Source organism: Dendropsophus ebraccatus, chromosome 2, assembly GCF_027789765.1.
Source record: "Dendropsophus ebraccatus isolate aDenEbr1 chromosome 2, aDenEbr1.pat, whole genome shotgun sequence".
In the NCBI taxonomy this organism is placed as follows: Eukaryota; Metazoa; Chordata; class Amphibia; order Anura; family Hylidae; genus Dendropsophus; species Dendropsophus ebraccatus.
Window position 1 is genome coordinate 35,937,131 of NC_091455.1, and position 13,214 is coordinate 35,950,344.

Here is a 13,214-nt window from a genome sequence, read left to right on the forward strand (position 1 = left end):
ATATCTAAACATATTTGTCACCAACACCTTCCTTGTGATTAAATTACAGTCATTAAAATGAGAAGCTGTTTACCTTACGCTACGTTCAACAAGCTTAGAGGAGACCACCCACACTCCCCAACTGTATGCGTCCCCTTGTGACAATACATCTGAAATCAGCTTTTCACTTTCATTTCATCCGATCGCAGCTCTTCTGTTATAACATGTGGCATGCTACAAGGGACATCAGCCGAGAGGAACGTAAATACTATTTATACATACAAACTATTCTGGGCGATTTTACTAAATGACCAAATATTGCACATGAAAAAAAAAATTGTTGGTTTTAGAGGAAGAATCTGGAGTGATTTACGGGACGAGGAATAAATCTGTAGCCGTAAATTTTGCATTAACGTAAAGATCTGACACTGCCGAGCAGAAGAAAGTGAAGTAATCTGCTAGCAAGAAGTCCTCGAGCTGGGGGTCACATCTTGTTCATGGAAACCATCTGGTTGGGACCCACTGAGCCACACCAAACACAAATGATCTTTAAATAAAAAAAAAAAAGAAAAAATATCCTATTCATTAATGCATCACAGCTGTAGTGAGCGTTACTTCATTTTTCCATGGAAACGTCGTCTATGTTTCAAGGATCTTGTTACAGTTTTGGTAGCAACGTGTTCTCTGGCCAATATTGGACACATTTATGTGTTAAAGAGAAGGAATTATTACAAATTCTTGAAATAGAATCACCTCCTATTTTAATTCCTGTTATGTCAAGAGCTACATATGAAAAATATCAATTCCTAATGATAAAGCAAAGAAGAATGTAGTATTACCATCCTGAATTCAGGGAACAGGATAACACATCATGCCTTTTGGGCTACATTTGTAGGTTCCAGGAAGGTAGATCCATATAGTTTAGCCTGAACTTTGGAAAGACTATACTATACTGAGTATTGGTAAAATAAGTGAAGATGACGACAAATTTAGACTATAATGAGATGTATTAAACTATAAATTTGGTAAGTATATAACCTGTTCCCATGCAATAAAAATGTAAATCTCCAAAAGAATTTTAATTAATTAATTAAAATAATAACTGTAATTAGGGGGCATTCACATGCCCCGTGAATCATGAAAACTGCTGCGCAGTGGACTGACAGGCCTCCCAGCATCATGTATTATTATGACACGGGAAGCACAGAGACTGCTTTAACCATTGCAGGACTGTACTGATACAGCCGTGTGGCTGTATCAGAACAGTTCTGTGAAGATTTAAAGTGACACTGTCACCCCCTTTGTGCATTCTGACATCTCTAAACAGGTGTAAAGGGTAAATTTAGCATTTTTCATACCTTATTTCATATCATACGACATGGTGCTTGTTAAAGTAAAAAGTGTCCTTTTATCAACTGCAGATTGAATTTAGTGGGCGTGGCCTCGCAGCATTAGCACCACTTAGCCCCGCCCACAACAGCACCATTGGCCCCACCCCCTCGCCGGCAATTGGAACAGGCTGGCCGAAAGGTCTAGACCCCACTCCCTTTACGTCGGCCAACCAATGGGCATCAAGGGGACGGGGCCAACGGTGCTGTTGTGGGTGGGGCTAAGTGGCGCTAATGCCGCGAGGCCACGGCCACTTAATACAATCTGCAGTTGATAAAAGGACACTTTTTACTTGAACAAACACCATGACGTATGATATGAAATAAGGTATTAAAAACGCTAAATTTACCCTTTACACCTGATGTCGAGATGTCAGAATGCAAAAAGGAGGTGACAGTGTCACTTTAAACAGTTTCGGCACTCCCAAGATCATAATGATACATGATGCTGGGAGGTCTGGCAATACACTGCGCAGCTTCGCAGTCTGCAGGAATACAACCTTACACAATACTGTATCAATAGCAATCTGTTAACAGGAACAAAAAGGACCCTATAAGTCATCAGTGCAGAATCAGAAGCATCTCATTCTGCGCCAAAGACTTTGGGGGTCCCTTTTGTTCCAGTTTGCATGTTTCTGAGGCAGGTAACACATCCTGACAGTGTGGCAGCACACTTTACCCAATCTGGCAGCAGATAAATCATCCAAGTTTACTTTAGAGTTGTGTCTGCATATTAGCTCAACTCTACCAGGTTTGTGCGATTAACACTTTCTCTGCTGTTTTTTGCACTTTATTAGATGATACTACACCAGAAGGCGCCCTCTTGTGCTTTTCTTTTATGTCTATTTTTTCAATAACAATCTGTTCAGATTATACAATAAAATGGGGCTAAGCTTAAAAAATAAAAATAAAAATCTAGTGCTTTAAAAACATAGAGGACTGTCGACAGAAAAAAAAACAAAACACTGGGTCCATCTAGTCTGCCCTTTTAGTATTTCCCTTCTTATTATCTTAGGATAGATATATGTTTATCCCAGACAGTATAAACATTCTGTTATTGTAGATTTACAAACCACATCTGCTGGAAGTTTGATCCAAGCATCTACTACTCTTTATGTCTATTATAAATAGTGCAGAAAGCAGCTGGTGCCGACTGTATGTATCGGGCTTAGCTCATACCCCTTTAAACCATACAATCGCCGACACACATGGCCGCTGTGTATATAAGGGATACCATTATTGTGTATAGGCTCTATTACCAACTGGGGCACTGTCTTTATCTTTTTTGGGACAGCAATAACTTGTTATAGAAGCATAAAAGACTATCAGCAGAGAAAGACCACATGGTCAGTCTCTTCTACTCATATATTTCCGGATATATATCTGTTTATTCTAGGCACATTGAACCCTTAGCTATGCCACTGCCTGCACTGCAGTGTCATATTACTCACTATGCTTAAGAAAAAAAGCAAACAAAGAATTAAATACAATAAAAATAAAATAATGAAACTGTGCTGAACGTTCTGCTCCAATGACAAAGTTAGAGAAATTGTGTATACGAGTTATGGTTACATGGTTCTAATATGAATCCTCATATAACTATAATAAGCACAGCAACACCACATCAGAAAAAGAATTAGTCTTCGGAGACGGAGTGGCTTAAGATACACAAATAATAAATATACAACATACGGATACAAAGCGCTCCACTAAACAGGCACTTCATTTCTGGCAAAAGTTTTGCACAGTAGTTTCAAAGCAAGAGACTGATTTTCACCTACATAATGTTTTGCCTCTGTCACAGTTTATTAGTGTAGGACACCACCAGTACCTATATCATACCATAAACCAAGTGGAGCAGGAAAATCTCCTGGGTTTAATCTTAACTCCTGATGCCAGAACCAACAAAAGTTTCCTTGGTATTATTATACTCTGTGAGGTGGCGCCAGGGAGTGAAGAGGACTGTGCTCCAAAAGGTCAATGGGGACTCTGGTGTATTGTCCACAAAACATTTCTGCAATGGATTCTGAATTTATTTTGGAGTATGGTGTCTATTTTTGTGTTTGGATTTTTTAGGGGAACTAACACTGAATGCACTTTGTGTCCTCAGCTCTGAAGTAATTTTGGGGAGTGATGAAAGAACTGAATGCAAAAAGCAAACAAATCACAAACCATCACTTCATTAACAATTATTCACACTGTGCAGTCTGCACGCTGCCGTGGCTAACATACAGACCAAAACAGAAAAATGCTGCGGCAACCTGCAAGTGTTAGGACTGACCGCATATACGCCCTCCAGTGTACATAGAAGGTACATACTTTTTTTCTCTAGGAAATGAGGTTCTTGGAAAACCATTTGATCAAATAGAATGTACTAACTCACCACGTTAAGGTGAACTGCAGAGGGTTGGTCCCAAAGGTCTCTCTCAGACTATAAGTCTACAAAATTGGGCATACACAATCTAACTAAAAACTGTGTAAAACACCCACAAAAAAACTTTAGAACAGATTTTTATCGTACGAACATTGGAGGGAGTAAATGCGGTGAGTCCTGACACCTACATTTTTCTGTTTTTGTCTATGTTAGCCATTGCACAGTGTGAACAAGGGTTAGTAGAGTGCTGGCTATTCATTTGCTTTTTGTGTTACATGTAGTGGTCGTGGCTACCTCCTTTTAACCTACACTCCTGTGGGTGCTTTACACAGAGTTTCATTGGATCCTGTATACCCAGTTTCGTAGACTCATAGTCCGAGAGAGACCATTGCTAGTATAGGGACCCACTCTCTGGGGTGTACCATAACGTGAAGTGTTAGTACATTCTAATAGATCAAATGGTTTGCTAAGAACCCCATTTTTAAAAAAGCAAAAAAACAGGTTTTTATTGTATGTACTCTGGAGAGGGTATATGCGGTGTGTCCTGACACTTACAGGTTGCTGTAGCATTTTTCGATTTTTGAAAAAACTGAATGGACTACCTGTGATTCAAAAGCATTAGGTTTAGGGCATGACCTTTTACATTTTTGCATAACTCCTTAATGAGATTGATCAAAAGTAGGCAAATATAAACTACCCAAAGGTTTAATGGGTTTTCTGGGCTATTAAAAATTAACCAGGGGAAAGGAATGGGGGGCAAAATAAAAGAAAGCCTACAACCACCCCTCAGTTCACTGGTGCAGCAAAGAAATAATGGAAAAATGTGTAGCAGGTATACTTACTTTTATAGTTGCACTCAGATATAAATTTCTTACACACACACCAAATATATATATCTTTTTTTCTTTTTTTACAAATTCTTTAACTAATATTGCTTAAAAATGTATGTAATAAATTAATGGGGTATTCCTACCTGTGAACATTTATGGCATATCCACCACTGAAACCTGCACCGAGCTTAAGATTAAAAGTCCCTTGACCCACTTCAGCCCATTTGTGGCAGCTTAAAACAGTCCAATAAGTCGTCCTACAAAGCTAATGTAACTCCCACAGAGTTTAATGGGAGTTGTGCAAACAGTGTAACCCCACAAGCTTAGCTGTTTCCATAACCAGGGAGTTACGGAGACAAAGTAACTCGTAGTGCAACAATGTTTGTACAGCTCGCATTATTACTGCATCCTGTGGATATGCCATAAACTTCCAGATGGGAATACCCACCTAACTTCCAAAAACATAGCTTTGATGCAGTTTGCCCAAGCTTCACATTACATACTGTGTGCTTGACAGAAGCAAACTGTGTCAGGAGATACTTTCACTCTTTTTGGTGTTTAAACATTTAATGAGGCAAAACATCCTGTTTTGAGATGGAAAGACGGTTATAAGTATTGCTGGTGTCCATCTGTTAGGCGAGCATCATACTAACTTCATATAATAATAAAGGGCGCCAGCAGTAACCATCACCAGATGGGAGAAACCAGGGCAGATTCCATCATCCTCTGCTCTCCTCTGTTTCCATAACTCATTGAATCCTTCTCCTCATTCAGCTTCTAGATACTAATTAACTAACTCCATTTTAATTACAAGAACAATGAGGACCAGCGGAATGTTTTTTTCAGCATGTCTTTTCTTCAATGAGCAACGACAGCACTGGAAGGCAGAGCTGTCCAAGACAAAGACAATACTGAAATGAAGTTGTTCTGTGAAGCAATCATAATACATGTCAGGATTATGAGAACTGGTGCAGGATCTTTACTTCAAAGTCTTGTCTTATATTGGCTCTATCAACGAGAACCATGATGCACAGTCAATGCACTAAAGCTGACCAAAGCCTTAGATTATAAAGAAATGCAAACATATGATAAGAATAAGCTGTCCCCTCTTTACAGGTTACTGCAGAATATATGCAAGACCCAGGTAATAAATCTTAGGCTAGGTTAACAGCTGTGCCTGCTTGCTGGTCCATACATACCAGCCTGACTGATGGGGAAAGGACAAACTTTAGGCATCTACCGGGTGAATGGGGTCAATATTTGGCTATGTTCCCAGTTCGGGAAAATAGTGGAGAAAGGCAGTCATGATCATTAACAACGGCCCTCTATATTACGAGACGGCCACCGTTCGCCGTTATGTTCTCGAATCGGGAACACAGCTTTAGAGTGTTCATATAATAAGGAATGAACTTGGCCTAATTCTCTTCTTATTTAGTTTTTAATCCATTCCACAATGCCTTTGGCTACAAAAACAAAAAAAAACTTCAGATGTAGATGTATGGGAAAGCCTAAGACACTCAAGAAAACGTTGCCTGAAAACTTCTCAAATAAGGAGCGTTATATTATACGGCGGGGGGGGAATCACACTTAGGAATTTTGGTATTTTGGGAATGAGGCAATAAATTGGGTTACAAAATATAACATTTCAGCAGATGAAGACAAGAGATTGTTCTGTTTAAATCATATGAAAAAGACGATACATCATGATTATAATTCCATCCTGTTTTCCTTTGTAAAAAACACGGTTGTCCGCTCCCGGCCAAGTTTCTAGTGAATATCAGTATAGTTTAGAAATCTGTTCTGCTAGTTTGTGGGTAAGAAATAGGTACATAATATTTCCTGTGAATAAAGCCCTTAATGTTTCTCTGTAAAACAGGAGCTTTATATCATTTTCACGGTGGCTTAGAAAAACATTTCCAAATTTGATGTTGATTCCAAGCAAGAATTTCAATCGTTAGAGGTGGTTTCCAAACCAAAATGTGTTTTTGGTAATACTAAGGCTGCGTTCACACACAGAATTCTGGTCAGTATTTCCAGCCAAAACAGTAATGGGCCCAAAACAAACAAAAAAGGTGCAAATGTTTTGATGGGATCCGTGCAGGTATGTATATAAGTAATAGTCTTCTCTGCATGTTGTAGGAGGAGAATATGAGCATGCTCAATAATGTTCTCCTCTTACCTAGTAAGTTTCTTACCTTCATCCTCAGCACCGTTTCCAAGATATTAGGAGTTCAATCCCTATGCTAATAAGTTGTTCTGGTCCACTAGAGGGAGATATGAGCAGATTAGATACTACTAACCTGCTGATTTTAAGGAAAACCTATGGAAAATACCTTCATTTACAGCTATAGGCTATGTTCACACAACGTCATAAATAGAGAAAAGGCGACAGCTTTTGCAATTTAAAATAACGTCCGTTTTTACCGCTATTTACATGACTGCAATGGCAATGCAATTAAGTCAATGGAAAGACGGACCAAAAAAATGCGTAAAATGTATTGACTAATGGACGTTTTTACCACGGACGGAAAAATAATGAACATGATCATTATTTTCGGACGTCTTTTGCAAACAGCAGATATTTTCTATTAGTACTTAACACACAGTTTTTCTTTTCTCACCGTTCTTTCTTCGTTTTTACTATTAAGTTCAATTAAGCCGCACCCAAAGTCCAATTAGTAATCCCAAACTAGAATAATGTACCAGTAGCAGTCAGCAGAGGGGAGGCCAGAAAGCTAAATGATGTCCGTTATTTTAGACTTAAAATTACGGACGTCATTTTAAACGGAGCTGAAAAATATTGTTTCAACATAGCCATACTGAGTCAATGCCAAGACTATGACCAGTAAAAAGGGTCAGTAGTAGAGATAAGCACTATACTCCTATGGCTGTATCCCTGTTTTTCTGGACTCCCTAGGACTGCAGCCAACTACTTAAGCCACCAGTATTCAAATGCGGAAAGATCGGACTTGAGCATGCTTGAGTTGCGCTCATCTCTAGTCAGTAGGATTTTGCATTTAATATTAATTATAATCGATCAGGAACTTACAACGTTATTTACTGCATGTATGCAATCTTATTGTCCATTCCACGACAAGAAACTCACCTGAAGAGTAAGACGCTTGACTGCATCCCAGACCACTCTGATAATCTCCTTCATTCTCTCTTCTGCGGTATTGCTGGAATCTCTAGAGGTTTGAAGCATCTTTGCAGGAACTGACAAGGGACGTGATTCTGTAAACCAGAGGTGCATGAAAAAAAGATTACTAAGACAAATATAGACAACTAATGAAGTTACACATGACTATGCTTTTTCACCTAAAAGGCACACAAAGATCAAGTTCTCACAGCTTTATCATTCCGATACAGAAACTCAAATCCCCTGCATAGAAATATTTGTTAAAGAGAACACGTCTGCTATCGGTAGCAAGCACGAAGGAAGACTTCAAGGGATATTCCAAGTTTCAGATGTCAGGGGACTCCTCGCAATCTCAGGAACAGGTACTAGAGTCTTGTCTTGGAATGGAGTGGTGAGTAGTGTATGCACGCTGCCACTCCATTCAATAACTACTCAACTATGTAATGGGTTACATGGCAGCCTCTAAGACAATATGTTTAGCAGTGACGCACATACAAGACTTGCTGCAACATACAAAAATAAGAATTTGGTAGCTATTATCTTGAGCGTGGAAGGTCAGAGAGGTAGGAGTCTCTGCCATCCGACACGTATTTTCTATCCTATGGATAGAATGCTGCAGTTACCTAGGAAAACTGCATGTGATCAGTATTTTGGTAGTGGCAAATTTATACCAAATTGTGTGGATTCTTGGATGTATTTTCCACAGGTTTAAGGACAAATATGCTAATATTATAAAGTTATATGTCAATTACACAGTTGCAGATTTTCTGATTCACTGCTTAAACTGCAACCCCTGTGGATTTTAACTTCACCAATGATGTCAAGGTTTCACATACTGTGTTGGAATACAATCTGAACACTGAGGCAACTAAGCCCCCATTGCACTCCAATAGCTGCGATTATCTACTTCTTTCCCATGGAGAAATGGAGGTGTAGTTTTCATAGTGTTCGGAATACATATGTGGAAAATCACGCATGGGAAAAATCCACAGGTTCACAGTGGATCCAAAAAAAACTATTTATAATTTGCAGCGCCGGTCATTATGTTACAGGTTTTTTTTGTTTTTTGTTTTTTTCTGCAGAGTCTGAAAATTTTTGAAATCTCGTCCACATTTGAAATCAAATCCATGGCAAATATAATACATGTGGCCATTCTCAGGACTGACCGGGACCTCTCCATTAATAAAGCGATGGCCTATCCTCACTGCTGTAAGCCGAAAGAATGTCCTCTCTTTATTTTTACTATTTATCTTATGTACATTTAATGTAGTATACATGTAGGTGATTTGGATCATAAATACAAGCCCGACTGCTTTATGAAGATAATTAGGAAAGAAATATCATTTTGGATATACCTAGACAAAAAAAATAGTTGTCCAAGGTGGGCATTCACTTTAAGCATCAGAAATTCCGCCTTTAGCTTTTCAGGCGAGAGTTCCCATTCAGACACTTTCCATTTTCTATAAAGACCACCCCGCATTTCAGGGTGGTCTCCCTTATCACAATATACTTCAAAATGTGTGTAAGCAGGTTTCCTTATTAGAAGTGCCTCACGATGTCCTACAGTAAAGATACATAAACTACTGTTCTTACCATAGTACTTATTTACGCTTCACAGTAGTTAATGCGTCTGAAACGTATAGTACCTCTCAGCTACCACGCGCAGTGATTATGTAAAGACCATTAAATGCAGCACTTTAGTACAACACATTAACTGTGACCAAATAGGTAGAGGGCTGATTATTAGTCGCTTCTCCAAACAAACGCTAGATTCTACGCTGAAAGGCATTCTCCGAGAATGTTTGGTTAAGCAAATGAAATCATGTTACACATGATCAAAGGCTGAGTAAAATCAGTCCATCGTAACACGTAAAAGCAATTACCACCCCACCCTTAGGAGCACTTACCCAAAGCTAATGCCTTACAGAATACCGTTTGATCCATTTTATTAACTAATTAAAAAGTGAGTGGAGAATAGTCGGCGGAATATCACATTCCTCCGCAGCTTCACAAGCCTTACTTCTGGGCTAGTGACAATATGGTATCTCAGCAATTTTTTTCTCTCCTTTTTGGTTTCTTGGCTAATGAACTAAAATCCAGTAACGTCACAAGTAATTTGACAGATCAGACAGAAAATAACATTGCTTGGTTCAATGACTTCATCTTATATATGTGTTCAAGCCTCTTAGAAAACATTAAAATGTACTTGTCACCTACATATATTAGAAGCAGCTATTTTATGGAAGGAAGCCATAGCCAAAATAAATCAGCATTTGGAACTTCACGAAAATATCAAGCAAAAGCAAATCAGATTTACTGCATTTAAAGTTAAAGGGTAACTATGATTTTTTTTTGTTTTTTTCTTAGACATCATAAGAACACGTCAGAAGTTTTGTTCGGTGGTGGTGGTGGTGTCTGGGTGATAAGAGTCAATTTACAGAGTAGGAAGAGGAATATAAAATTTGATGTCAGGTTTGAGCAGGATGGCCTATAATGTTTTTATTACCAGGGACCCTTTTAGCAAAAAAAATATTCACCAAACTTCCTAGACACCTCAGACTTTTAAGTATTCGTATCTCCCAGGGAATTAAAAATGTTTCATGCCAATTTTACAATATCTTTAGCATCTCTGTTTTTTGTGACACAGTGCTCCAAATCACCTTCCCGCCATAAAACCATAGACTTAAAAACTGCAAGATTCTAGAAAGCTGTCACTAGAGGGAGCGTAAGTCTTTAAGGAAACCTGTCATTGAGGTTATACTGATCTTGCTTAGGATAATATTACACAGGGACACATATGCAAAGCGGCTCTATGAAGCCCTGTTTTAGGAGCTTTCAATTTATGTCAGTATTTGACTCTGATAAGACGACTTAGAATATGAGTATTTACGCCAACCCCGACAACTCTTTAGAAGGAGAGGTTACCCTATTTTAGACAGCTGTTTCGGAGTTGTTGTCTCCTGTCAATACAGAGCCACCAAAGGTTGATTTGCCTTCACATCAGAGTTTGGCTCTAAAAAAAAAATCCCTAATAGGGTTGTCCAGCGAACACATTTTTCTTTCAAATCAACTGTTGTCAGAAAGTGATAGAAATTTGTAATTTACTTCTATAAAAAAAAAAATCTCCAGTACTTATCAGCTCTATGTCCTGCATGAAGTGGTATATTCTTTCCAGTCTGACACAGAGCTCTATGCTGCCATCTCTGTCCATGTCAGGGACTGCCCACAGCAGTAGCAAACCCCTATAGAAAACCTCTCTGCAATGAAAAGAATACCACTTTCTACAGTACATATAGCAGCTAATAAGTACTGAAAGACTGGGGATTTTTCAGTATAAGTAAATTACAAATTTCTGACACTTTCTGGCACTAGATGATTTGAAAGAATCTTTTTTTTGGTGGAGTACCCCTTTAAAACTAGAATTTATGACTCTCTTCTCATGTACAAATATTACCCTTTTGATGGCAAAAGAGAATATAAGCTGGAGAAACTACACCTGAAAGCCGGCAGTAACAGCCAGAAAAGAGTCACCTTTGCATGTCTAGAAAGGACTAGAAAGCAAACAGCAACAGGGAAGGGGGACCTGGGAATTATCAGAACAGCAGCCTGCAAGGGATCAGGCAGAATAGTATCCCTTATTTTTTATTTTCAAACCAACTAGACCGTTACATCTCTGTACCAATAAGTTGAACCACTGCCATACAAGCTCTGGATATTAGTTATAACTATATTCCATTAAAAAAAAAAAAAAACGTAGAAAAAAAGCAAGAAAATCAAAGGGTGATTATTACTATTATTAAAGCCTTTTTAGTATTCAAACAAGGTGAACCAACAAATTACCACAGTGACAAATTATGTCTTATGTGCATTTACTTTTTAATAAACGTAAAAGAAAAACACCTTGGCAGATTATAAGGAAGATATGCACTTTTCATCTCATAGACTTATGTTAGTCTTTCCGACAGGTGCAGTTTAGAGGCCCAAATGACATCACGTAAAAGCTAATTGCACGAAAGTGCTGTTTTTGTACATTATTTCCACTTATAAAACTGCAATAACCGTTAGGATCTATACAATTATGGCAGTTTATAACTCTCAGCTTTGAAGAGAACTCCGCACAATGACATCATTGCTGAGTGAGTAACACAATTCCTCTAACATCCCAGAGTCCCAGCTGAATGTGCGGTGAGGTGTCATGGTGTATCACAACACAACACTTGAAGAACTCGGTGTAGTTCTGGCTGCCTCTATGGAATTCAAATCACAGATCATTTGTGAAGGACGTGCACTAGTGAATTCTGGTGAAGAAAATAAGTATAAAGTGAAAACAGCTTTGAAGACAATCATTCACATTTATCAGTAAAACATTTGCTATATTGTTTAAATTCAAAACCCATGCAATGAGAAGGTTTTAAAGTTTCACTGTCGTGTAAACGTTTTTGCAGAAATTAATAATAGTACAGGAGATTTTAAATTTTAATTTTGAAACTTTGTAATTGGGTTTATTAGCCGACAAATGCATTTTTATCATGGAAAAGCAGTTTGAAGCTCTGCCCCCCCCCCCCCCCCCCCCCGTCTTCATGGTTCTCTTATGGAGAGGGGAGGGGGTGAGGGAGATGAGGCACCAAAACAGAACAAAGAGTTAATTTACAGCTACATCACCGGGCTGTCTCCTCTAAAGTCAGCACAGACCTCTCTGACCTGATAATGAGCAGTTAATGAGACAGAGACGAGGAGGGGGGGCCTGGGAAAAGTCTTTTTGAATACAGATAATGGCATATTTGCCTAATCAACCCAGTTACAAAGTTTCTTAAAATCGCCTGGACTAATGATTTCTTCTTCAAAAATAAAAAATATGACAGTGACACTTTAATCACGTAATAAAAAGGTACGGGAAAAGCACATAACCCCAGAACAGTAAACCTCATTTAAGTGAGCAAAGCTTGAACATGCCACTCATGTGCATTGCATAATCGGGCATCTTGTCAAGAAGAGATACCAACATATATAGCAGCATGCTGGCAAGCACCCCCTCCAAATGAATGGCCGGGAACATAGCCAAATAGGGACTACTTTTTAGGCCAGGTCCCTCGCGTAAACATTTATTAAGTGAGACTCAAAAGTGTGTCCTGTTTAGTTTTTGTGTCTGGGTTAATAGACATTTTTGACACAAATGATCCAATCAATAGCTATGCGTCAACCACTCATTCAGCAGAAATGACTCATGATTCCACCATAAACTTGCACGCATAGCTTGACTGAATGTTTATATGTTTTGAATGGAGGAAGATGGGGTAAGCCGCTGCCAGACTCCTCTATCTCTTTCAGAACATCATGGTCTGGCAGTTGAAATACAAAATGCCTTATCCATTTACTCTCTTCTGATATCATCTGCCAGTAAAGAGTCAGCAGACCCCCTTTCACATAAGACTGCTTTTAATTCATGTGCATGGGCAGCGTAACACAATGTAAAAGGATTAGGGCCCGTTTACACTATGGATTTA

The 13,214-nt window shown here is 38.7% G+C and overlaps 1 protein-coding gene across 7 annotated transcripts in view; it reads right to left on the minus strand.

Moving 5' to 3' along the window:
- The window catches only part of VPS13B (vacuolar protein sorting 13 homolog B), a 729,531-nt gene that overhangs the window by 359,310 nt on the left and 357,007 nt on the right, over positions 1-13,214 (minus strand). For all 7 annotated transcript variants that reach the window (XM_069957347.1, XM_069957346.1, XM_069957349.1 and 4 more), the window contains exon 22: positions 7,678-7,805. In XM_069957347.1, coding sequence (XP_069813448.1) covers positions 7,678-7,805 — 128 coding nt within the window. The remainder of the gene's footprint in view (positions 1-7,677; positions 7,806-13,214) is intronic.